The following is a 25,630-nucleotide window of genomic DNA, read 5'->3' as shown; positions in this document are numbered from 1 at the left end:
CACTGCTATGGGAATGAATTCCAAACTCTTTCATGTTAAATGCTGTATCTCTGAAGAATCTGGAGGTAGGTCTCTGCTATTTATTAAAGATTTCTTTGATGTCAATAGCTTATTAGCCTGCCTGGGTTCTATGAGTTTGACTTCTCCTTTCCTTTTCTTTGTTCTACTACCTTGCTGAGGCATTCCATAACTTAATTTTGAATTAATATAGTTATAATTCCTCTTAACTACAGTGCCTATATCATAAAACTTATAGTTGTACTCTTTAGATATTAGGCATTTCTATCTAGCTATATAGCTAGATCTGTCCCTTCAGCAACTATCCTTCCCAAATGAACAAGTCAAGTCAAAGGTCTAGATGCCTCTTAGTCTAACTTGCTATAAAATGGAATACTACCAGTTAAGTTCAATATATGACAGGTTAAAATATGACAGGTGCTCTGGGTAAAAAATCCTAACTATTCTGGGACACAGCTTCCTTTTCTGTCAAATGAGGGTTCTATGATTTCTAAGATCTCTTCCTTTTCTGGTGGTCACAGATTCCATGCCCTAATATATTTCTTAGAGAAAAGTATAGAACCTATCACTCAAGTCCCATGAAATTTATACAGAATATTCTATTTCAGATTTAAAAAAGACTTTCATCGAAGAGAAAAATAACTCAACTCGAGGTTTCTGAAGACAAGATACCATGGATTCACTTTGCTAAGATTTAGTGTGTCCTCAACTGCTCAATGAACACACACAACCTCAAGAACTGAAAATATAGTAACAATAACAAGCACCACTACTATTACTGCTGTACAGTAACAACTGAAAGGCTCTAGCTCATACTGGGTAATGACCAAAAACGCATTATAATAATCAAGTAGAAATAGGAACCAGAAAAAAGAAATAAGACACAATAGGTACCAAAGGCTTCTTCCTGAAAGATCAATATTTCATACTGGCTTACACAAAGAGCCAACATATCCCTCTTGCTCCATTTCTTCTCCTTTTTTATAATAATGGTAAAGGGAGAGGCTCTCTGGAGTAAGTTACTGTCTGATCTAATGTTTTAATAGTTTTAAAATCTGACTACAGTCAATTCTAAATCTTGATCCAAACCATAAACACCACCACCCCCAAAAAAAAGAAAGAAAGAAAAAAGAAAAACTCCCTTCTTCTCTAATAACATAACTCCTAACTAACCTTCCCATCAACTGTGTAACCTCTGAGAATGGGAAGCTATTCCCACCGACACTTGATTACTACTCCAAGTCTGCATACTACTGACGGGTTTCACAAAGTAAATGACCCACACTGATTTACCTGGTACATTCCAACTCCAATGTGCTTTGGCTCGATTTTCACCAGCTCAGCTAATGGGTCTTGTACACGCCTTGCTATGGAAACTGAAAAAAACAGAAAATAAGTGTGGCTTAATGTGAAAAGCAGTATCCAAATAATTACTTACATTAGTCCCTCATAATTCAAGTATTTAATTCCTTTCCTCTTCCCCCACATAAGGAGACTGATAATTTAACTAAGTTTCAAAGTTTCCTTTTTTTTTTCACACAAAAAAGTGAATGCAAAATTTCAGGATTAATTTTGTTACCAGAATCTGTATGGATGCCTGAGTACAACAGATTGAAAGGTTTTTACATTTGGAAAAACAGATAAAACACTTACTTGCTATATGTACAAAATCACCTGTTCAACACAGCATAGCCGGGCACCTCACACTTTAATGAACAAGTTGATATTTGCTTTTACTTTTAAATAATGCTGCATTATTATGACATACATTTGCAAATCAAGTATGTTACTGGACTAGATCCTGATAGTGATAAGTAACTGATGGAATCATACCTTACTGCAACCAGAGACCAAGTCAGTTGGCTAGTGAACACACTTATATTTCCTTAAATGTGATTGCAAGATTAACTGTGAAGTGGTCTGAATCTCAACTGCTCATCTCTGAACACACTCACAGTTCTAAATCACATCCCTTTCTTGACCATCACAATCCATGTTCAAGAGATTTGAGTTAGCTTCCAACATTCCTTTATCTGTTGTCATGTTTTTACTTGGTCATCACTTCTCATATTTTTTTTTTTTATAAAATGTTAACAAAATTTCATATCTAATTTAGCTTATAAGATAGATTTAGCTGGAGGGGCGCCTGGGTGGCTCAGTCATTAAGCATCTGCCTTCAGCTCAGGTGATGATCCCAGGGTCCTGGGATCAAGCCCCGCATTGGGCTCCCTGCTCAGCGGGAAACCTGCTTCTCCCTCTTCCACTCCCTCTGCTTGTGTTCCCTCTCTCACTGTGTCTCTCTCTGTCAAATAAATAAATAAAATCTTTAAAAAAAAAAAAGATAGATTTAGCTGGAGAAAAGAAATTTAGTATGAATATTAAGGATGCTTCCAAGGGCAGCTCTTTTTTTTTCTCTTTTCCCAAGTGGTATAGTTACATTGGGTCCTTACATACAAACAGCTTTCATTTTCTAAATGCGAGAAAGCTAGTCAGTGTCATCTATTCACACAGAAAGTTGGATGAAATATAAACTCATTTAGTGAAAACATTAAAGCCATCAAAGGATCCCATGCCTGTTCTTGTGTTATTAAACTGTTCAAGGTCTGACAACAGAAGCCACCACTTGCAAGTGACTACCGGATTCTCCTGTCACTGATTTGTACCACCTCTTCATCAGAGACAGATCTACTCTGAGCATTCAGTTCACTGCATGTTCATTCAAGTCTTTCTCAGATATTTTATTATTACTTCTAACATGCAGTGACAATGGCAGCTTGCAAGCAAGCTTAGAGAGCAATAAGCTGGTGTCATACAATCTGCTATTTCCCCACTGAAGAAATGCGGACTCCAGCCTCCAAGGCCTTCACATACATTTTCTTATCAAACCTCACAAAAGGCTAATGAGTGCAAACGCTGCAGGTTACAGGGGAGCTGCTTTCCCCCAGTAATCACATGTATAATTACACAGTGAAAGTAGATGCCACCAGGGAAACATCTGATACTCTGAAAGCAAAGATAATTTTTTATTCTGGTCTTTAAAAATATAATCCAATAAGACTGATTTTTGAACATATGCATACATTGCCAAAATACTTTTTGATTTAAAAAACAAAAACAAAAACAAAAAACACAACCCACAACAGTAAACCAAGTGAAAGATACAGGCATCAGAACATTCACTACAGGAAGGTATCAGAAATTTAAAAAAAGGATATTAATAATAGGCAAATCTCTCTAATCTACCCCTTCAGGAAAACCCACACTATGAGAATGTAAACTTAGAAACTGGTTATAGAGCAGTTGTATAATTTGTTAAGTGTGAGTAGGTTTCTATATTTTTTTTAAAGATTTTATTTATTAATTTTGACAGAGAGAGAGAGAGAGAGAGAGAGACAGCGAAACAGCGAGAGAGGGAACACAAGCAGGGAGAGCGGGAGAGGGAGAAGCAGGCTTCCCGCCGAGCAGGGAGCCCGATGCGGGGCTCGATCCCAGGACCCTGAGATCATGACCTGAGCCGAAGGCAGACGCTTAACGACTGAGCCACCCAGGCGCCCCGAGTAGGTTTCTATATTTAAAAAAATTTTTTAGGTACAGAAAAGGACTTTACCCTATTTTCTACCTAGTTCCCTCCTAACTGGTTCATTGCTAGCATCTCCTTTGTTCATCCTGATATTGCTAAATGCAGCAACAATGAACTAGAAATGACAGTTTCTAGATGACATATTAATTCTCCAGTTAAGTCCTAAGAGCCTCTGGAGTTACAGTGTCCCTAATAAACAACCTCTACATAGACCCTAATGTTTCTAGAATTGGTATTTCGCTTTCAGATGCTCCTCACTCTACAGAGCATAAAAACTCAAGCAAGCATGGAAGAGATGGCAGATGGGAGAAAGAGGAAAATGAATATTGTTAATCTGAAGGATGTTCACTGTTCATGAAGGAGGGAATTTAAACATTGTTTAAAGTAGAATTGGAAAGCTGTATGTCCAGGCTTTCAAGAGAAGATGATGCTGGCAGGAATTAATTAATGGTAGTACTGCACACCTGTAGGTTGAGAATGATCAGGCTGACAACAGATTCCTGAAAGTAAGAGACAGGTAGGTAGCTCAGGTAAAAGGAGTCCTATAGAGTGCTGATAAAGAGAATGAAGAGAAAGGAAGAGCATGGCCCAACGCTTGGGGGCATAGTCACACTGTGAGATAGAGAAGAAAAGATGGACACAGTGAAAGAGGCAGAAACTAAAAAGTGAGGAAAGTATAGCAAGAGAAGTAAAAAAAATTCTAGACAATGTTTGCATAGTTACCATATGTCCGCAAATTTTTACTACTATGTGGTATATGTTCAAGAAAAATGAAAACATATGTCCATGTAAAATTGTGTATATGAATGTTCATAGCAGCATTATTTATAACAGCCAAAAAAGTGAAAACAACCCAAATATCCATCAACAGATGAATGGATGAACAAAATATGGTATACCCATACAATGGAAAATTATTTGTCAATGGGAAGGAATGAAGTGCTGATACATGCTACACTGTGAATGAACTTTGAAAACATTATGATAAGTGAAAGAAGCCAGTTACAAAAGACCACATGTTGTAATGATTCCATTTACACGAAATGTCTGCAACAGGCAAATCCATAGAGACAGAAAGTAGATCAGTATTTATCAGGGCTTGGAGGAAGAGGGCAAAGGGGACCGATTGCTACTGGGTGTTGGGTTTCTATTTGGAGTGATGAAAATATTCTAAACTTGGATAGTGGCAATGGTTGCACAATTCTGGCTGTACTAAAAAACACTGACTTACACACTTTAAAGGGGAAAATTTTATGCTCCTAAATTGTATCTCAATGAAGCTGTTATATATTTTTTAAATGTAATATATCCAAACGTATGCCAATACTCTTTTGCCCATATGCTGTCAATATATCTCTGTATCGCTGTTACTTCTCACCATTGTCCAGGAAATTCTAGTCAATGCAACTGGACAAGGAAAAAAAGAAGGTATAATTACCTAGAAGATAGAAACTAGATTATTATCTGCAGATGATGACTGACTACTTTAGAAAACTCAAACAAGTCAACTGAAAAAATATTAGAACTAATAAGATTTCAATTGGCTGGTTTTAAGACACGCAGACAATAACTGATACAGAACCATATACCATCAACAACCAATTAGAAAATACATGGAAGACAATCCATTTACTCTGTGTGTACATGTGTGTGCTGCCTGTGAGTAATGAGTGTACAGAACTGGGATAAAGGTGCCAATTTAACAGAATTTCAATTAAATGGCTCTAAAATGTATATGGAAAAAAAGAAAGGCATAGGAAAAGTGCAATTAAAAAAAGATCAAAGCAAGTCACATCATAAGCCACCATAACTGAGAGTCTTGCGCTGTGGCAAATTAGTCAGACCAAGGAAAAGAGGACTAAAAATACACACAGGAATTTCATCTCTAATATATGGTAATTTGTTAAATGGTAATAACGTAACTCAGTGTGTAAAGGGAGACAACCAAACCACTCTTGAACAAAAAGTTAAGCATTAGAGGAAAAAATAGGTTATACCAAAAGGAGGGGAGGGGAGCAGACAGTGAGCTAAAAGGTCAGCAAGCAGAGCTACCTCATATGGTTAGGCAGGATGTCCAGGGCACAAACCTGCACAACCACATGGAGAGACCCTGAAAGCACCATTCCCCGCCACATTCAAAATGTGTCTTATATCTGAAGGATAATAAGGGTTCTATGCGTTTTGGTCTTCAGTTCTTTGAAATATCTAGAATCCAAAAGCCATTCTAAAGCAAATAAACGTAATGCTTAAAAGACTGTACTAAACTGCGTTCTCCTAAAAATTTACCTTATTTTGTTATCTAAGAATATCAAAGTGGAAATTTTTATTTATAAAGTCCAATACTCCCCTCAATTTCCCCTTCCCCTTGTCATTAGATAGCAACAGAGGAAGATAAGACTTCTCATGCTGTCTTTTTTCATTCAGCAATTCCGAGTAAGAATTTTTTTCATTATAATACTTATTAAAATGTAGTTTTAATAAATGATCTTGATCCCCTAATAATTACATTTTTGAACAAGAAGTTGACAAATCTGTTGACCAGATAAAAATATTCTTTATCTTGATTGTTGTGTTAGTGGTTGTGGTTACCTAACTAGTTTAAGCTTTTCAAAATTCACAGATGAATTCAAAAATTCACCTAAAAAGGGTGAATTTTACTTTATGTCAAGTTCATTTAAATGAACAAAATACCTTTCATTTCTCTAAGGATGTAGACGTTTTTCTTCTTTCTATATAGTCTTTATTTCCTCTAAGTGGCTTCTGCACTACCCCCACATCTGTCTTTAATAGTATGTTTCCTCACATGATAGGTGACCCTTGACTGTCCACCTGGGGCAGGGTACCAAAAAGATGACTGTAAGTGCCTTGCTTAAATGTGAAGTTTATCAACTGTGGGCTTCATTATATGGTGATTTGGCCCATTTCTTGTGGATCTCTGATCTAAATCTGGAAGATTTAGTCTTAAGATCTCTACATCAGCATGTAAGTAATTATCTAACCCCTCTTTTTTCAGCAGCTATCCCCACTACCATGTATAACCTGTGTCCTCCAGCAGAGAGACTTTCTGTTTAACCCTCTGCAGAGAAAAAAATCTCCAGTCTTCTGCAAAGGTGAGAGAAGGACAGTCACTCAACTGTGTGGAACAGGAGATCTAACTTTTTTTTTTTAATTGATGTGAAATTCACATAACATAAAATTAACTATTTCAAAGTGTACAATTCAGTGGCATTTAGTATACTTACACTGTTGTACAAACCACCGTTTCTACCAAGTTCCAAAACAGTTTCAGTGCCCCAAAAGAAAACCCTGTACCCATTAAGTAGTCCCTCTTCATTTTCCCCTCTTCCCAGTCCCCGGCAATGACCAATCAGCTTTCTGCTTCTATAGGTTAGCCTATTCTAGACATTTCATATAAATGTAACCATACAATATGTGGCCTTTTGTGTCTGGCTTCTTTCACTTAGCATGTTTTCAAAGTTCACCCATGTTATGGCAAATGTCAGTACTCATTCTTTGTTATGACTAAAAATAATAATATCTCATTGTATGGATATACATTTTGTTTATCCATTCATCCACTGATGGACATTTGGGTTGTTTCCAGCTTTTGGCTATGTGAATAGTGCTGCTATGAGCACTGTGTACAAGTATTTGTTTGAGTCCTTGTTTTCAACTCTTTTGAGTATATACCTAGGAGTGGAATTGCTGGGTTAAATGGTATTCTGTGTTTAATTGGGTCTAACTGCTTTCTACACAGAACTTTCAATGAATCCTCTTACTTTAGACCTACCTGCAGCCCTCCCAAGATACTTCTAAAGGTAACTTGGTGCATGCATTTCCTGAACCTATAAGGGTTCCATGATCATTTCAGATTAGTTCTTGGTATTCTACAATGCTGTCTTAGTATTCAACTTTCTCAAGTTGGCTAGATCACTTATTATTCAGCCATCTGCTTTCTTGCTTCAAAATGATTATTGCTGTTCTTTCCTCTCCCATCCTTGTCCTAGTAAGTTTGTGTCTTCTTTCTATCATGTTACTGTCAGTTTAATGGGAGTTCAGAAGGTAGTAAAGGAATAACAGGAATACTCAATCTTCTATTCTAAATCGGAAATCCATAATAAACATTTTAATATCACCTACCTACTATTCTGTCTATCCAATTCAAATGCCTCTCAAGTATAATGAACTTATTATGGGGGACTGTAAGACTATATAAGGATAATCTCTGCTCTCAGTAAGCTGACAAACTGGTCAAGAAGATACAGTAATAGGAAGGTCATCTTCTTACATATGTTTAAGACTGTATGAATGTTAAGGTTCTGTTATATTCTGATATAGTAAACTTACGGAGGGCTGAAAGGGAAAACCCACACCCATCAGTAGGACAGGTCTCAAATGAAGTATGAAGTCATCCCTGGCATCAATTACTAGGAAAGGACTTCCAGTCAGAAATGAGGAATTGAGAAGGAAGTGAACCCTAGAAAATCAAGAGTGGCGACTCAGTTTCTTTCAATATGTGCCTCCAGCATTAGTCCTTGAAGGCTCAAAATATCTATATGGATGTTTTGAGTTGATATGGATCAACCTAGTCATTGACATGTGCAGAGAATCCCAAATTGAAGACACAACCAGACTTTGGAATCTGAGTAATTCGGACCATATAATGATTTTTCTTTTTATTATCTCCTATTTTCAGAGAGTCTTGTTGGAATGTTGTAATCTTATCTCACCTGTAACACTGTTGACAGTTAGGCATCCACACAGGCCAGTGGTGAAAAGGAAACAGTCGACCCCTTACCAATGGGAGGTCTAAGAGACTGCCACTTCCTAGACAATATTTCTTTCAAATGTTCTTTTGGCAGATTACCTTTCAGTGCCAACTTGAAAGGTTCTGAATTTTATTTTTTTGAGAGAGAGAGAGAGAAAGAGAGTGCACGTGGGGGAGGGGAAGAGGGAGAGGAAGAGAGAGAATTTTAAGCAGGCTCCACCCTCAGCCTGGACCCCAACGTGGGGCTCAATCTCAGAACCCTGAGATCACCTGAGCCAAAATCAAGAGTCGGACACTTAACTGACTGAGCCACCCAGGTGTCCCTGAATTTTATTTTTTAATAAAGAAAAGTATCCTTTTATTATACAAGTACACAAGTATTATATATGCACTTATTGATTAGGTGGACTCTTTAAGCCTTGGTTTATGAGAATAAAACAAAATAATCCTGGTAATGCATTTACCACAATGTTTCACGTATATTGAGTGCTTAAAAAAATTAGTATTAGCAGCTCCCACTATGATTACTATACCTCCTCCTCCTACAATTATTAATGCTATTGTTATTACGGGGTAAGTACCAAAAGAGAACATGGGAAGGAGGCAGAGACCACACTGAGTGCTGTGATAGGGAAAAGCTTCACAGAAGGACCAAGATTTTGAGCTGGGATCTGAGTTTGAGAAGATGATCATTTTAGACAGAGGATGATATCATGGAAAAAACAATTGAAGGGAAACTACAAGCTCTTTTGGATGTAAGAAATAGGTTTTTAGCCTCAGACTAATGCAAAAATTTTCAAATGTGTATCTCCAAGTATAGATTTGAAGAACAGCCAATGAACTTGATGAGAATATTTAAGGAATATTTTATTTTTTAAAAGATTTTATTTATTTATTTGAGGGAGAAAGAGAGTGCACGAGCACAGAAGAGCAGGGTGAGGGGCAGAGGGAGAAGCAGACTCCCCGCTGAGCATGAAGTCCAATGTGGGGCTTGATTCCCGAACTCTGAGATCATGACCTGAGCCAAAGGCAGATGCTTAACCGACTGAGCCACCCAGGTGCCCCTTAAGGAACAATTTTAAATAAAAAGTCCCTTTCTAACAAAGCAGTCTAAATATCCCGCTATTACACAGAGAAATGCTCTGACCAGATTTAATAATTTGCTTATAATACAAATTACTTTCACTAGACGTATCAAAGTATCTCAATTTCTTCACACACAAGATTTTAACTATTCCACAAAACAAAAACCAAAGCAACTTAATACAACTAAAATCAAAGCAGGCTGTTTTAAACATTAATGACTGCCCCTATCAGCAAGACAAGAGAAACTGGTCATTTGACAAATACTTAGCAAGAAACTGTGCATATTTATATATCTGCATAATATTTATGTTAATATATTATTTTTTGTCAATAAAAAGCTGTAATAAATAGTATTTTGTAGTAGTAATAAGAGATCTGGAGTATTTTATTAATATTATTATTAACTCTCAAGCACCTAATTTTACTAAAGATGTTTTGGGCTAATTTTTTACTATACTCTTTAAAAACACTATTCTTCCTCTTCTTTTCCACAATTCCAACTATTATCCCAATCAGCCATTTTCTTTCTAACATGCTAATTTTTACGCATATATCTCCTAAATTTTCTTGCTTGCTAAAAATAGAAGTCCTTCAAAATATCAAAACCACATGCTTTTGTGATGGCCCATAGTTTCTTACCTGCGCTTCTCAAATTAGGGTCCAGCCCTGGCATCTCTTTGTTAGCTTCAGGGCTGACACTGTAGATTGATGCCCCTGCTTCACTGACGATACTGAAAAGAAAGAAAAGGGGGAATATCATTTTCCAAACTTTCTGCCTGGTCAAAGAAAATTAATGAAGAAGACTGGGCATCATAAGGAAAAAATCTGCAGGGCAAACTGCTCTCTTTATATTTCAATGGTACCTAAAGCATTTAATTTTTCATAAACATCAAGTGATCAAGTAAGGTTTGTGTTTGTCACAGAGGAAATACACAGGTTTAGATCCATAACGAATTCATTCAGTTGTTTTCTGTCAGTAGTAATGACACAGTTTATAGGTGAATACAAAGGATCCCTTCCCCTAATGCCAACTTTGAATTTCCAGAATATACTGAGATTCTTTATGTTTAAAATCTATTGTTGACTACCACTTATGACTCCCAACTGAATTAATCATTCTAAAGCATCATGGAGAGCACATACATGTGTGTGGATATGTGCACATGTGGATATATACAAAAACCACCGCCATAAACACTGCCATGATCACTACTCAATTATGATGAACAACGACAATGTGAATAGGAAAGGGATCAGATAGGATATTATCCCACTTCTTTTCAGGAGGGTCTGAAATCATCCTTTTAGGAAACTTTAAGCCTTTCATTTCAGGCAGGTGTTAAACCATTTATTTAATCAAAGCATCACACACATTATCCTCTTCTTTGGCTCCAAATACTTTACAAACCAGGATGGGAATGCTCTTTGACAGTGGACAAGTATATAGTGGTTGACATCACTACAATTTATTTAACATTTTTAAGTTAGAGGTTTCCTTTTTTCAGATTTTATTTATTTCTGAGAGAGAGAGAGCACGCGTGCACATGCATAAGCGGGGGTGGGGGGGGCAGAAGAAGAGGGAGAAGCAGACTCCCCACTGGGTGGGGAGACAGATACAGGGCTCGATCCCAGGACCCTGAGATCATGACCTGAGCCGAAGTCAGACACTTAACTGCCTGAGCCACCCAGGTGCCCCTAAGTTAGAGGTATTCTCTATGACATAATATGCAAAGAAACATCATCTACCCGAAGTATTCATGATACCTGTGGCTCTATGACAAGACCATCTAGGTGTCAAGACTCAAAAGCAGAAACATGTTTGTGCTTTTTAATCTACTCTTAGAAACTTCTTCCTTTCTCTGTTCCTCAATATTTACTTTAATTGTGAGACAAGTTTAGTGGATAACTTTTAACATATTGCCCCATTGTAACAGCTGAACACTGATAAGAAAAGTGTGAAAAAGTTAGTTTGCTACCCCTGTCTTTGAAGAACTCTTGACTGAACTTAGACAACAATCATAGCCACCAAGACTTGAGAAGATTATTTTGGGGAACATGAAGATTTATATTTTTTGCAACCAAGTCTATTGTCCTAAATTTCATAATAGGAAAAATTAACACTCTGTAATTGTTTACCCTCATCAATACTATCATCATGATACAGAAAGAGGTAATTGAATGCATATTACACACAAAGTACAAAACCAACCACTTTGTATACATTATCTCACTTAATCCTTTTATGGTGATTTTTTTAAAAAGATAAGTAATATGCCCAAGGTCATTTGGCTGGTAAGCTGAGCTGGATTTGAACTCTCATCTGCTTTAAACCTAAGTCTGAACTCTTAACCAGCACACACAAGTAATTTCTGAATAGCTTCAGAAACCTCTCATTAAAATGAAAACCCAGGGGTACCTGGGTGGCTCAGTCCATTAAGCGGCTGCCTTCAGCTCAGATCATGATCCCAGGGTCCTGGCATGGAGCCCCGCGTCGGACTCCCTGCTCAGCGGAGAGCCTGCTTCTCCCTCTCCCTCTGCCTGCCTTTCTGCCTACTTGTGCTCTCTCTCTATGTCTCTGTCAAATAAATAAATGAAATCTTTAAAAAAAAATGAAAACCCATATTTTTGTGCTAAATAAGTGTAACAACATCTTTTTAAGGAAGAACCATTTTCTTCCTTTCTTATATGTCTAAGGTAGAATCTAAAGCACGTAGAAGGTCAAATATATTCTATAATTTCAGAGATGGACTTTAAAATTAAAAGGTAATTGTGCTTTTTCTCCAAAATAAGATTTAGACTCTGCTCATCTTCTACTATGTAATGATCAAGGAGAAAATGTAATGTCAAATAAAGCTTGAAGTGAAGAAAACTCTTAATGTGGCATAATAGGATGTTAAAACCAACACTCTAGAAGGGATTTTTTCAGTTCCATTATAGTGGCACTTTCTAACCAGGGGCCCTTGGTCCTCTGGGCAGGGAGAAACAGGATTAATTAAAACTGCATAGAAAATACCCTTGTTTATGCATTTTTTTTTTCCCTAGGAAAAGGGATTATAGTTTTCAGTGATTACTTAAGAAACCTGTAACCCCTGAAAGAGTAAGGAAGCACCATCACAGGATAAGAATATTCAGTCACTGGTCATGGAAAATATGGTTTCAAGCACAAATCAACACTCAGTCTAACAAAGTTTTTTCTAAAAAAAACTCGAGTATCCATGAAGTGCAGGCTGGACCTATTATTAAGGGAAAAGAATATTTTTTAAAAATTCACCACAAATTTATTTTCTATCATTTCAAGAAGACTCCAAAATTGCCACTGTAAAGTAAAAGGAAATGAAGTGGTAAATAAAAAATTCCAATTAACTGTGGCTTTTAGCAGTTTGGTACCTGAGAATTTGCTGGGTGATTCACTGTCTCTTGGAAGTTGTAATTCTCAATAGACTGAGGGGAACTGTTGCAAAGAAAAACACTCAGATAATAAATATTCCTCCAAATACCACACTGCCACTTCTTTTAAACAGAGGAATACAAAACAGATGTGACATACTGCACTGAAAGATTTTAGATTAACATTAATATTAAATCAATACAAAATGTAGTAAATTTCATATGCTTTAGTTATTAGACAGCATGGGTCCAATAAACAGGTCACTACTAAGCAAAGAACAGAATGCTCCAATAATCTAAATGAACAGAAAAACCTCAACACTGATTTCTTATACAACATATAAGAACCTAAGAAGTTTATGTGGCAAGAATTAAATGAAACAAATCAAGCTGAGATTGGTGATTTTTTCCAGGAGAAGTTGCGAAGAATAAAAGTTTATAATGATCCCACTCCCATTTTGTTCATTCCCATCTGGATGTCAAGGATAGAGACTCAAAAACTATGCTAGATTTTATAAGCCACTTTTTGTTTATTCCAAGTTTCCCAAGAAACTATAGAAAAGTATTCCAATTATCTCTAATATATTTTGAGAAAAGCAAAAATGAACTTTACATAAAATTCAGACAGCTCATGATTTAATAAATATTATATTCCACAAAACAAATTTCTCTCAGGTATAAAGAAATCGGGCTCATAATGTTAGCAATTTGATTACTTTATTTTGCCATAAAGCAGACAAGACTCTGAGCAGAATTTATTATTTGGAGGGAATTTAACTGACACAGTTGTAAATGAACTGAAGGGTCAATATTATTACAGTGCTCTGAAGCCCCTTCAAACTGCTAGTGCATACAAATAGTTAAATGCATACATATAGTATCTCAAGTGTTAAAAATATGTAAGTACATTTCAGAAGCTACCATTGGACTTACATTTTACCAGATATATATGTTAATGTGCTAATGCTCTATAATTAAATAGGCATTTTTAAAAACAATCAAATTCAGCAGGATTTTAGGGTCTTTTTTACTTAAAAAAAAAATACAAACCATACACTCAAAACTAAAAAGCAAGTGAAATGCCCACGATATGGATGCATATACTTTTAAAACCATTTTTAAAATTTTTAATAAAAATTCTTAAGTTAAAAATGCTAAAATGTTATATCTCAAGTAAAATTCAATGACATTACATAAATTGACCATTTATCAATATAATTTATTTTTTTAAAAGATATGTTTAAATTACGTTATTTAATAAGTGTCTTCTGTTAAAACAGACTGTATGTTGATGAATCTTTTAAAACCCGGTTTACAAGCAGTTTTCTAATAGTGACTATTTGTTCTGACAATAAAGAGAATGGCAATTTCTTTTACCAAACTGAGATGGGGTGGGGATTCTTTTCATGAGACAAGAAAACTAGCTGTTTGTTTTTTTAAGTTACTAGGCTAATAGTTTTCACATTCATTTACAAGGTTACATGATGTCTCCTCTCTTCTCCCCATTTCCCAAATACGAAAATAGTTTGGTTATTTTCTCTTATTTTAAAATAAATCACATGCTTCCTTATGTTAACAGGAGAAATTTAATTCAAAGATAATCTACTTAAATGAAAATGCAGTTATTTATTAAGATATTAAAATCAGCCAGGATATATTGCTTGAATCAATAAAAACTGATGTGTTCTTAATTCTTTTCAAAAGTACATTAGAATTCCTCAAACTTTACTGTTACCTAACAGCTTTCTTCTGCCCACCAAAAAATATGCACTAAATAGCTTCTACATTAAATGCACAGCTTATTTCACTAAAGTTTTTAAAAACAATTTATCTAAAAACCGTTCTTCCAAATTTTCAGACTGAGAAACATTCATACAGAGAGAGTAAATGGCTTGAGCTAAGTTTCCCAACGAGTAATAGAAGGTGCTAAAACAGCTAGCCAACAGAGACCTTGATTCTGTGCTCCGCACATGAGATAACCCATTCTGAAGTATGAAAGGACAGCTGTTGTACTTTAGGGATAGGAGACAAAGCCAAAACCAAAACACCGTGAATAAAAGGGGGTCTAGGATTTAATGTTTAAAGGATAAAGTTTATTTCTAAGAAAATATCAAAGCAATTTTATGATGAATTGGCATTTCAGGGAGTCTCAAATGAGCAACATACAGTCGCTTTAAAAGCCAGGGTAACCTGGTGATAAGGAAGCAAAGAAACAAGCAAAATCATACGCTGTTAAAGACGTTTAAACTGTAGAACTCTTTCGGATGGTAGCTTGAAAATATAGATCAAGTTATAAAAATATGCAATCTTTCTGAATCAGCTATTACATTTTTAAGAATTCATACAAAAGAAATTTTAAAATACACAAAAAAATGAAAAACTGCTATTCAAGCTTTTACTGAAAGAAATTGAAAATCAAAACACCTATCATTACAGGGTTCATTAAATGAAAAACTATACTGTCACTAAAAACTAGTTATAAAATATTAAGTGAAAAACATGGTTATATGACCATGAGACCAACTCTGATATTTTAAAATATAGACCTATATAAAAAGAAAAAAGAAGGTTTATGTAATATAATGTTAATAGTATTTAAATGAGTTATTCCTTTGATTGCATTCTCGTTTCTTTAAATTTTTCTGCAATAGCCATGTAATATTTGTAAAAAGAAAAAGTTTAAAATTTAAGTTTAAAATAACAACTGTTGTTAATTGGCCAGGAAATGGGATATCACATAATGCCCAACATTTTCTTTTATTCTACCAAACTTTCTTGTATAGTTATTAAAGTTATTTTGAACTTAATCTGGGTAAACATATCATTTGTTAGGAATAACTTCCATACATGTCTTCTAGATCTCAAACAATAACATTTTATGATATTGCTGTAACATAAAAGAAAGGTGGCCAAGCAGAAAAGTCAAGAGTAAGTTCTCAATCTGTATACATAGACTAGATAAGAAACAAATGTATGATGAAAAATTTTACAAGAAATTACATATTATATATCCTTAAGTTTTACTCAGTCCTTGGCCTCTGAACCCACCACGCAAGTTATCCTTCATGATTGCCAAGGCACAATCAATTCACTACCCACAACGTACAAGATGTGAAGTGACAGAGTAGTGTGCCAGGAAAGTAGTGCGTGTGGAAAAAACACTAAAAGCAAAATATGGTGAAGGAGAAAAAGAGAGAAAAGACATACAAGCTCAAGATTTCAATGACACCAAGAAGTTTACCTTTAGATATGTAACACTGGCACCATCTGGTGGAAGACCAGTTAGAAAGAATTCAATTGCCAGTTTAAAAAAAAAAAAGAAACAAGAATTCTAAGCCTTCTTTCAAAAGATGAGCATTTTTCAAAGAGAATAAGACTAGCAATGGTACAGTAATCACACACAGGACCCATAATAAGCCTGGGAGAACTTAAAATGTCTACCAAAGGTGTATGTACTCCCCGACGGACATCCTACCATATCTTACCCACAGAGCAAGGTTTCAACAGTACAGAATTCCCTCAGCTACCTTTCCTTCAGTGCCCGATGCCACATCAGATGAAAAGAACACTTTCCAGCCACAAAGGAAACCCAAAAAAGGAAGATCCAAATTAGCGACTATGCAGCAGAACTTTAATTTAGAGTTTAAGGTTCCTCAGAGCACCAGCTACCTATCCTTCCATGCTATAAATACATGAACAGCATTGAGCACGAGAATCTGATTCTGCTCTTTAGCATCAGAGGTTTATGTGCACAGTGATGCCGAGCCTCTACAGTGGACCAGTATGGCAAAACATTACACTGAAATCACTGTTACTGCTGGCAGTGGGCCATTCAATGACTGAGATGACAAAAATCACTGGTATCTTCAAATGCTGTTACAGGGGAAAGCAAATCAACAAACTGAAAGACAAAAGAGGATGGAGAGCTTGTCTCCCATCTGGAGGTAGAAGCTACTTCTGACCAAGAATGGCACCAGCATAAATGATCATCTCAGCTACCCTCCACAGTAAGCATCCCTTTTATTCTCTCTTTCCCTTCCCTTCACCTTCTTCTGCTTTCCTTTTTAAAAATCCCTCCTTTATTTCTTTTGTTTTCCCCATCTACATTTGAGACCAACCAGAAGTTGTTACAAGTACTGCATGATACCACTAAGGGAGCTCAAGAAAAAGCTGCCACAAGGCCTGGAGCCTGCGTGGTGTCAGACTAAGCAAAAGGACGGAGCCTCCTGCTTCCAAGACAAGAAAATGGGGCAAAGAGAGGAGCACTAACTACAGAAGAAAGTGTTGTCTGCAGCAGTAAACACTGTAACTGTAAACATTCCATGTTCATGACTGACAAGACACAAAAACTAAGAGGGCGGGGAATAAAGACTGAACTGATTTTATAGTGAAAATGTCCTTTGATCAACATTTTGAAATGTATTGCTCTAAAGATGAACCTACTTGCCAACAGTCCAACCCACACCAAAAAGTATGCTTCTCCTGATTCTTACATTTTATTCCAAAACCAATTATCTGTATTTGTTTATTCTTCAAAGGCAATTCTATTCAGATATAAATTTGAGAGTTGAGAATTGTGTTGAATTTTCTTACAAAGGGAAAAATTTGCCTCATTAACTCATCTTTTCACCTTTTCTAGCTTATATACATCTACGCAAGTTTATCCACTAGTAAATACGAAGAGTGCAGATTGTTATGGCATAGACTTTTTAGAATGAAACTTATCTCAAAATATTTTATTCTTTTATTATCCATCCAATAACAGAAGTCAGAATCGGAATTACCAATTTAGAGATATAATATTCTAATATTTTGCTAATAGTAAGTGTTCAATAATGTCATACTGATTATTAAAAGTTTTAAGAACAATAACAAAAAGGAGAGAAGCAAAGGAAACGAGATAATGAAAAGTAAAATAAAAACAACAATAATTAAAAAGAGAGACAGACACTGAGACCTACTTTGCCAGGGAGTAGTAGTCCCGTTCTTATTACCCACAGTGGAATAAAGTTTTGGAAACAACAATGGTTTATGCTACATTCCCCAATACTCTTCTAAATATTACCATTGACAATCTCAGTGAACTCCACTAATAAACGATGCACATTGATTGGCTTGCATACCTTGTTACCCATTCCTCCTTTTCTCCCTTCTCATATTTGTTTTATTCCTAACCGTCAAAACCCCTACTTTCCTCTGAAGTGATTTTATACCTTGGCAGAAGTCATTGCCGGTCCTGGCTCCCTTGCCCCGTTAAGGGAGACCCTATCTACGAACTTCATCTTACACATGCACCACCTAGCAGCCTGGAGTAGCCTCAACCTTCAAAATTTCCTTTGGCCACCCAGATAATGCTGGGGGAAGGGAGGAGGAAAAAACAAACCTGAACACACATGCCAGGCATAAGACCACTACTCTAGATCAACCAATTTTCTAATCGTAGTTTTTAAAGTTACACTGAACAGATGGAGGGAGAGAATGAATTTCAGTTCAGCTAACTGCTCCGTTTACTTCTTTATCTATAGTCAGATCTTTACTTTTTTGGGATCACTGCACATTTCTGGCTCTGCTATATTACACTGTGTAAATATTTAGGAGAAATAATTCCTTTCAAGGACCTAAACTTCCACTGTCGTTATGGCAAATGAACCTGTTTATGCTATGTTTGTTAAGTAACAGTAAGCCTAAAAGAACACAGGAATTTACTAACATATGTGGTACACAAACATCACAATCATAAAAGCTTCTCGTGGGGACATCGCAAGAACATGAAAGGCCAGTTTATTTTTGTTCCCATTGCCCTGTAATTTTCTTCAGCTCTACTACAACAGTCCTTAATTCAAACCTTTCCTGCAGTAACAGGAACAGAGTAGACTGAATGTACATAAACTATACCCCAAACTACCCTCATCTCCATGTGCCCTTCCGTGATTCTAGAACAATGGTTCTCAAACTTGATCCTGCATCACAATCAGCTGCAGGCTGTTAAACCGAAGCTAGCTGGGCCTCACCCCCAGAGTTTCTGTTTCACTGGGGCCAATAATTTGCATTACTAACAAATTCTCTGGTGATATTGATGCTGCTAGTCCTGGGACCACACTTTGCTTTATGGTTTTACTGAGGTATGATTTACATTTCATAAAATTCACCCATCTTAAGTGTATAATTCAATGACTTTTAGTAAATGTTATACAACCATCACCAAAATCCAATCTCAGAACATTTCCATCCCCAAGATAGTGTGTGCCCATTTACAGTTCTCATTCCTACCTCCAGCCCCAGGTATCCACTTTCTATTTTCTGTCTCTACATATTCACCTCATCTGGACATTTCCTATAAATGTAATCATAAAATATACGGTCATCTATGTCTGGCTTCTTCACTTATGATGTTTTTGAGATTCTTCCATGTTATTGCATCAGTGTTTCCTTTTTATTGCTGAACAGTATTCCACTGTTCTAGATAGACCACATTTTATCTATCTACTCATCAGTCAATGGACTCTGGGGTTCATTCCCGTTTTGTTATTAAGAATAATGCTGCTACAACTATCCATGTACAAATCTTTGTGTTGGACACACATTTCATTTCTCTTAGACAGATTTCCAGGAGTAGAAATGCTAAAGTATAAATTTATGCTTAATTTTAAAAGAAACTGCCTTGGTGCAATGAATGAGTGCTGCAATTTATTCATTTCCATGACGATACTTGTTATCGTCTTTTTGAATAGCTATTCTAGTAGCTATTAAGTGGTATCTTTTTACTTGTAGTTTCATTTACATTTCTTTAATTAATGATGCTTAACATTTATTCAATGTATATGTTGACCTTTTCTAATCTTCTATAATCTGTTGCTCATTTTTAATGGGCTTGTCTGTTATGGAGTCATAAGTGTTCTTTATGTATTATAAATACAAGTCTTTATCAGACACATGATTTGCATACATTTTCTCCCAAATTTTGGCTTGCCCTGTCATTTTCTTAATGGTCTTTTGAAACACAATAGTTTTTAATTTCGATGAAGTCTGGAACGATACTTTAAGAACCACTGTTCTAAAGCTTCAAAAATTCAAAATACCAAACCCTTGAAAAATGTGAAAGCTGAGTGGTTTCCCATCTGCATAAGCAAATGTAAATGTCACTCATATCTGCTTTTCTGTTTTGTTTCCTTTTAGCAAAGGCTATTACAACTATTATCCTAAATATATTCACCATTTTCAGGAGGAAAAGAAAATTTGCAACTAACTGGCTTTAATATATTATGGAATGAAAAATTCAGCTGCAAATAGGCCGAATTATTTAGAATAGTGGATGGAATGCCAGCACTAAAGAATACGAACTTCTGAGCCAGTGTTTTCAGAATCACTGATCAGTCCTATGGCTTTTAATGCTGTGCTTAAAGCTTGTAAGAAATATGTCTACACAATAATGGGAACAAAGATAAATGGTGTACCATGGTAGAGGGTATAGAGAAAAGAGCATTCCCTGAAAGATACATTTGATTTATCTTGATGTTTTTGTCTGATTTTATTAGCCTTCTTCACTGAAGATTTAAAGATAATTAATATATCACTACAGCCCTTTCTTTGTTGAAAAGCTATTGAACTTTAAATTAACTTTAAATTAAAAGGAGCCAAAGATGGCAACAAAAGTTCTAATCCTGTCTAGGACCATAATTTGCCAATGTGTGAAACATACCTCAAAAAAATACCAGATAGGTTTAATTCAGGCAGAAGCAATGGTAAGATTAGTAGTTTCTAAGGTGAAACCCAAAATACTCTATGTTTATTCCTTGATGATTATCCACATCCAAAAAGGAAATCATAAGATTAAGACGCTTACTCAACATTATTTCTATAATCATGACCTGAGCCACATATTCTGTGATTTTATGGAAAAACCTTAACAATAGGAAGGATCCAGTTAAAAGATGAAGAAAATCCTCCATTTAGGTTTGCAACAAGAGTCCTTCTTTATATAATTCAAGTTAACATAGGATATGAAGCAAGAAGCTTTGTTCACTGTAGAACTACCAGGCTTCTACTAAAGTGTTTTCGAATATTTATGTTCTAATACATGGATACTGTTGATAACATAAAAGCCATTAGTCCTCACTGTCTTCCAATTGCTGGAGATGTATTTTATATTTCTACTAACTTTCATATATTACACTACAAGGAACAAGCCTATCAGCCAATATTCATTCTCCCTTTTCCACTGAGCCACTTCAAGCCACTTCAAAGGAAGCTGTCCAAAGAGATGCCAGAAGATACAGTTTCACAGGTGATCCACAGCCTCTGAACACAGTCTGGCTCCCAATAACTTAACTTTTAGGCATCTTCTCACCCAACTCTTGTAATTTTTTGCAATTTAAAATACCTAGAGTCAGTGGAACTTCTCTCCCAAATTATACCCAGTTAGGGTATCACCATCTCTGTGATGTTACTGGGCTTGAGATCCAACATAAAGATCAAGATAAGAGAAACAGAAGAAAGAGTTTACTCAATAGCACATAGCCGATTATGATTTATCCATAAAACTGAAAGGTAAGGATAAGCAAAATATAATAGTGTTTTAAGCCTTCATTTTGTACCAGAGTTCAACTTCTTTCCTCAGTCATTTAGATACCAGTTACCACAAGGAACAAACTAATCAGGTTGGCACTTCTGTCTTTTAGTCACCAATCTTTCCTCTGGGTGGCTCAAGGTGGAAAAAAACAGAAACAACAGCGACCTCAAATAGGATGTCTTACTCCTGGCCATTTAAGATTTGACAATCATTAGTGTGTGCATATAGATGGCAATATGATCATAACAGAAGCTCATCCTTGAAAATCTGCAATTTCCTAGTGAGGTTCTTAATAAAAACGAGGAACACAGAGGAGCACTCTGCCCTGACCCTCACCATTTATCCAGTGAAATCCATAAAATAATCACTAAAACCTTTGTTTATACAAATAGCAAATCAGTATCACACCAAATAGGTATAGAGGAGAGTAAGACACACAAACACATACGAACTTCTACACAAACCCCGTGTGCTCTCCAAAGCTAGGAGAACTGTACCATTTCGGCAATTTATCCATGTATGAACAAATGCCCTCAGTTGATTCCTGGGAAAGGGAAGAATGATCAGTTATATCTGTCTTCACCTTGCTTGCGAATCTTGACATTTTTCAGCAAGTAAAAGTTCCAAATGGCAGGTGTCAGAAGGCCTTAGCCTCACATGTGGTGCTAGAAGGCAGGAAAGCAGCAGCAGCATGTGGTCATGTCAGAGCTACACAGAAGCTGCCTAGAGAGCACATTCTGAAAAGAGCAAACCTCAGACGTGGTTAAATCAATCTAGTGCCAGATGCCACTACTGGAACAAAGCCTCGCTGCCAAAGATTAGCTGCCCAGAGAAACATTCAACTCAAGACTCTCACAAAAGGGAAAATAGCTGAGTGCAATGGCACCTGTCCATATCCTGGCCATCTGATAATTTGGTCAAACTAGACCCTTCCATGCAGAGAAGACAATGGCCACAGAATCCTTTGTTTAGTCTACAGATGGGTGTTATTTTTGCAAGGCCCTTTTCAGTTATTCTAAAGCAATAATACAAATCTGCTGTATTTGCATAATTATAGCTTTTTGAAAGTGCTTTAAGATCTACTAACTCTAACTTCCTATAAGGAAGTCAGGATCACATTTTACCTATGGAGTAAGAGAGAACTAAAGAACTCAAGTTAGGCCAAGATCATCTGAAACCAAGACTTAAAAAGAAAAAATCATCTCCAGAACTGTTCGGTCAGACTTCTTTCTGTTTAGGTATCTACTCTCTGTCTGTTCCTCCCTCTCAATCATCTTTTCACAGGTTTTCACAATAAAAAGAAAGTTTTGGAACTTTTTGAAAGTTGTTTGTGAAGGTCAATCAATAATCATTTCGTTCCCAGAGATTAATGTAATTGGCATGATGGTCTCTGTTTCTTCTCAGATCTCACTCTTAAGAAACAGTAATGATTTCTGAGGAATATTCAAAGCAGGAGATGCCGAAGAAGCACAAAATATGTCAATTGTTTAGGGTGGAACATTCACTATCAGGTCATCTGGTTAGATACATCAGAAACTAAACAAACTAGGATTCTCACTCAGAGAAGCAGTACACAATATAATGATATAATCCATAGAAAAGAAAACCCATTATCATTAGGATTTTATGCTCTATTTGAACATACAAAGGGATCACTGTGCCAAAGACTGTTACGTCAAAACACCTGATTTACTCCCATACCTCAAAGGACAAAGCATAAACATGAACCAGGACTTCACCTGGATTCAAGTTATAAATTGTTTTCTTCCTACATTTTTACTTACTATGGCTACACCACTGAAATTCATTTATTTGCCATATACTTGTGCCTGTTTCCACACTAAAACAATTCACTGGAATCTACGTTATCTCGTCTTGCCTTCTAAGCAACCAGTAGTACTATTCTTCAACTGTTTGCAGTTGCTCACATATTTTTTTCAATTTTGTATTTTTAGATCTTATTCTGATCTATATTCAGATCTTATTTTTATGTAAAGGATAAAGTAAATATCAAGACACACCCAAATTCACTTAAGGACTCAGAGTACTCTCACATATATATTCTACTATTTGAAATCAAAGGTATTAAATACAACTTAAAAATAAATTAAAGTAAAATTTTCTAAATTAACTTCTTGCTCATCACTTAATCTGAAGGTTTTCATTTCTGTAAAACAAGTTATTTTGATATGATTATTTTCCATGTCTATCTTTTTTCCTATACACTTCCCTAACTTAATTGATTCCAGTGTTTTTCTGCTTTACCCATTGAAATAGAGGGATTTGTTTTTTCATTTACATTAATAAAAACCAATTTGTGTTCACGTTTGGGGTATAGCAAAGATGAGGGTTGGTGAAAACAAAGTGTGAAGCTGTTGTCATGGTACGATTGCTCAGAATCATGCAAATGGTAAACAGACACATGAAATGGACATACTCTGCACTAGAATCAGATCTGGCACAAATTTCAACTAAATACAAGCAGAACTTGGACAAGCCATATACAGGTATCTAATAATTTTCAGTATCATGAAAACAGTCATCAGTTTCACTCCCCAAAAAAGAGCGAGCACAAACTCAGGCATTTCAGTGCTAGTTGGCTAATGATGTAATCTCTTCAATTAAGCAGAAGAACAAAAGAAAAGGCTTATGAAAATCATTGAATGTTCTCTGAAACTTAAAAATAAATCCATATGCAGTCAATTCTCTCTTTGAGAAATCTCTAAAATTTTCTAATACCTCTGATGGTCTCCCTGGCCATTTTAAATATTGGGCCTTATTTTTGGCAAATGTATCTTATCTCAACAATCCCCGATATTAAGAAAATCATAAGCAGGAAGAAAAGGACTCTAAAACCAACAAATGAATAAACATAACCTCCTGGTCTAATCTTACCTAAAAGTAATGACATCTCCCCAATTCCTTCATAAAATTTCCTGCCCCCAATTTTTAAAACCTGGCCACTAGATATTTACATAATTTTAAAAACACAATATACTAAAGTTGGATTGTTCAGATGTTTAGTCACACTGTAACCTACAGATATATATACACTCTTTAAAATTAAAAACAAATCTAAAAATAACACAAAAAAGAAGAAAGCTAAAGCTGTGTTCTTGAGATTCCCAAAGGTAAGAAAGGAAAAGAAAGTTATAGCTGTCACTTAATATGTACTTAACACCATGTGTAAAGAAAATCTGCGATATAATCTGATCCTGAAGAATTTAAACTACAGACTTCCTGATTCTCCAGTGCTGGCAATCACCTCCAACAGTAACTGTGCACAATGGCTGAAAAAGCTTTTAAAATTATTTTATTTCCCCTAAGTTTGTTTAAGTATGAAGTCTCTATTCCAAAGTAAATTTTAAATGACTTGATGTTGTTCTAAAAATACATTTTATATCAAAGGGCTCCAGTGAACTTTTTCTGTTAATTTCAAGTTTTCTAACTCAAACTTGAATGACTGTAAGTCAAATTACAATCGCTAAAGTAATGTTAATGTAGCACATCACATACTGGGGAGTCATATTCCAACATCATTTTCATTTGAAAGTTATAAAAACAAAAACAAAAACATTAGAATACAAACCCAAGTGAATGTTAATGTAACTATGACTTTTTAATTTTTTTTTAAGATTTTATTTATTTATTTGACACAGAAAGAGCACAAGTAGGCAGAGTGGTAGACAGAGGGAGAGGAAGAAGCAGGCTCTCCACTGAGCAGGGAGCCCGATGTGGGGCTCGATCCCAGGACCCTGGGATCATGACCCAAGCCAAAGGCAGCCGCCCAACCAATTGAGCCACCCAGGCACCCCTATGACTTTTTAATTCTTAGAGGAAAATTGGATAGTGTTGTTTCTTCTGTATGTGCAATTATAAACACTGAATTGCTAAATGTAATAAATGAATTTACTAAAAATAGATATAAAAAGGATTTAAATCATAAGTCTTTATGAAACAAAACAAATTATAGACAGAGGCATTCTTACACAGTGATATGGAAGATGTTAACTTTTTCACCATATTTAAACGGGAGGGAAAAGAAAAAGAAAGAGGAGAGAAACGGAGGGAGGGGAGGCAAGGGAAGTAGATAGATGTTTTCAAGGGAGAGAGAGAAAGAGAGCGAGTACACACATATGCGTACATGACTGGCAAATCTATTAAAATAGGTTTTTTCCCCCCACTAAAATATGTAGGATACAAACTAATAATGGCTTGTAAA

At 35.8% G+C, this 25,630-nt stretch overlaps 1 protein-coding gene across 3 annotated transcripts in view; it reads right to left on the bottom strand.

Annotated features, from left to right (window-relative positions):
- Positions 1–25,630, bottom strand: part of SRBD1 (S1 RNA binding domain 1) — a 198,136-nt gene that overhangs the window by 82,397 nt on the left and 90,109 nt on the right. For all 3 annotated transcript variants that reach the window (XM_027623262.2, XM_027623263.2, XM_027623264.2), the window contains exons 15-16: positions 10,092–10,183; positions 1,312–1,394 (exon numbers count right to left, since the gene is read on the bottom strand). In XM_027623262.2, the coding sequence (XP_027479063.2) occupies positions 1,312–1,394; positions 10,092–10,183 (175 nt within the window). The remainder of the gene's footprint in view (positions 1–1,311; positions 1,395–10,091; positions 10,184–25,630) is intronic.

This window comes from Zalophus californianus, chromosome 8 (assembly GCF_009762305.2).
Source record: "Zalophus californianus isolate mZalCal1 chromosome 8, mZalCal1.pri.v2, whole genome shotgun sequence".
Taxonomy (NCBI): Eukaryota; Metazoa; Chordata; class Mammalia; order Carnivora; family Otariidae; genus Zalophus; species Zalophus californianus.
Note: the sequence above shows the minus strand (reverse complement) of the source record. Positions and strands in the feature narration are given on the sequence as shown.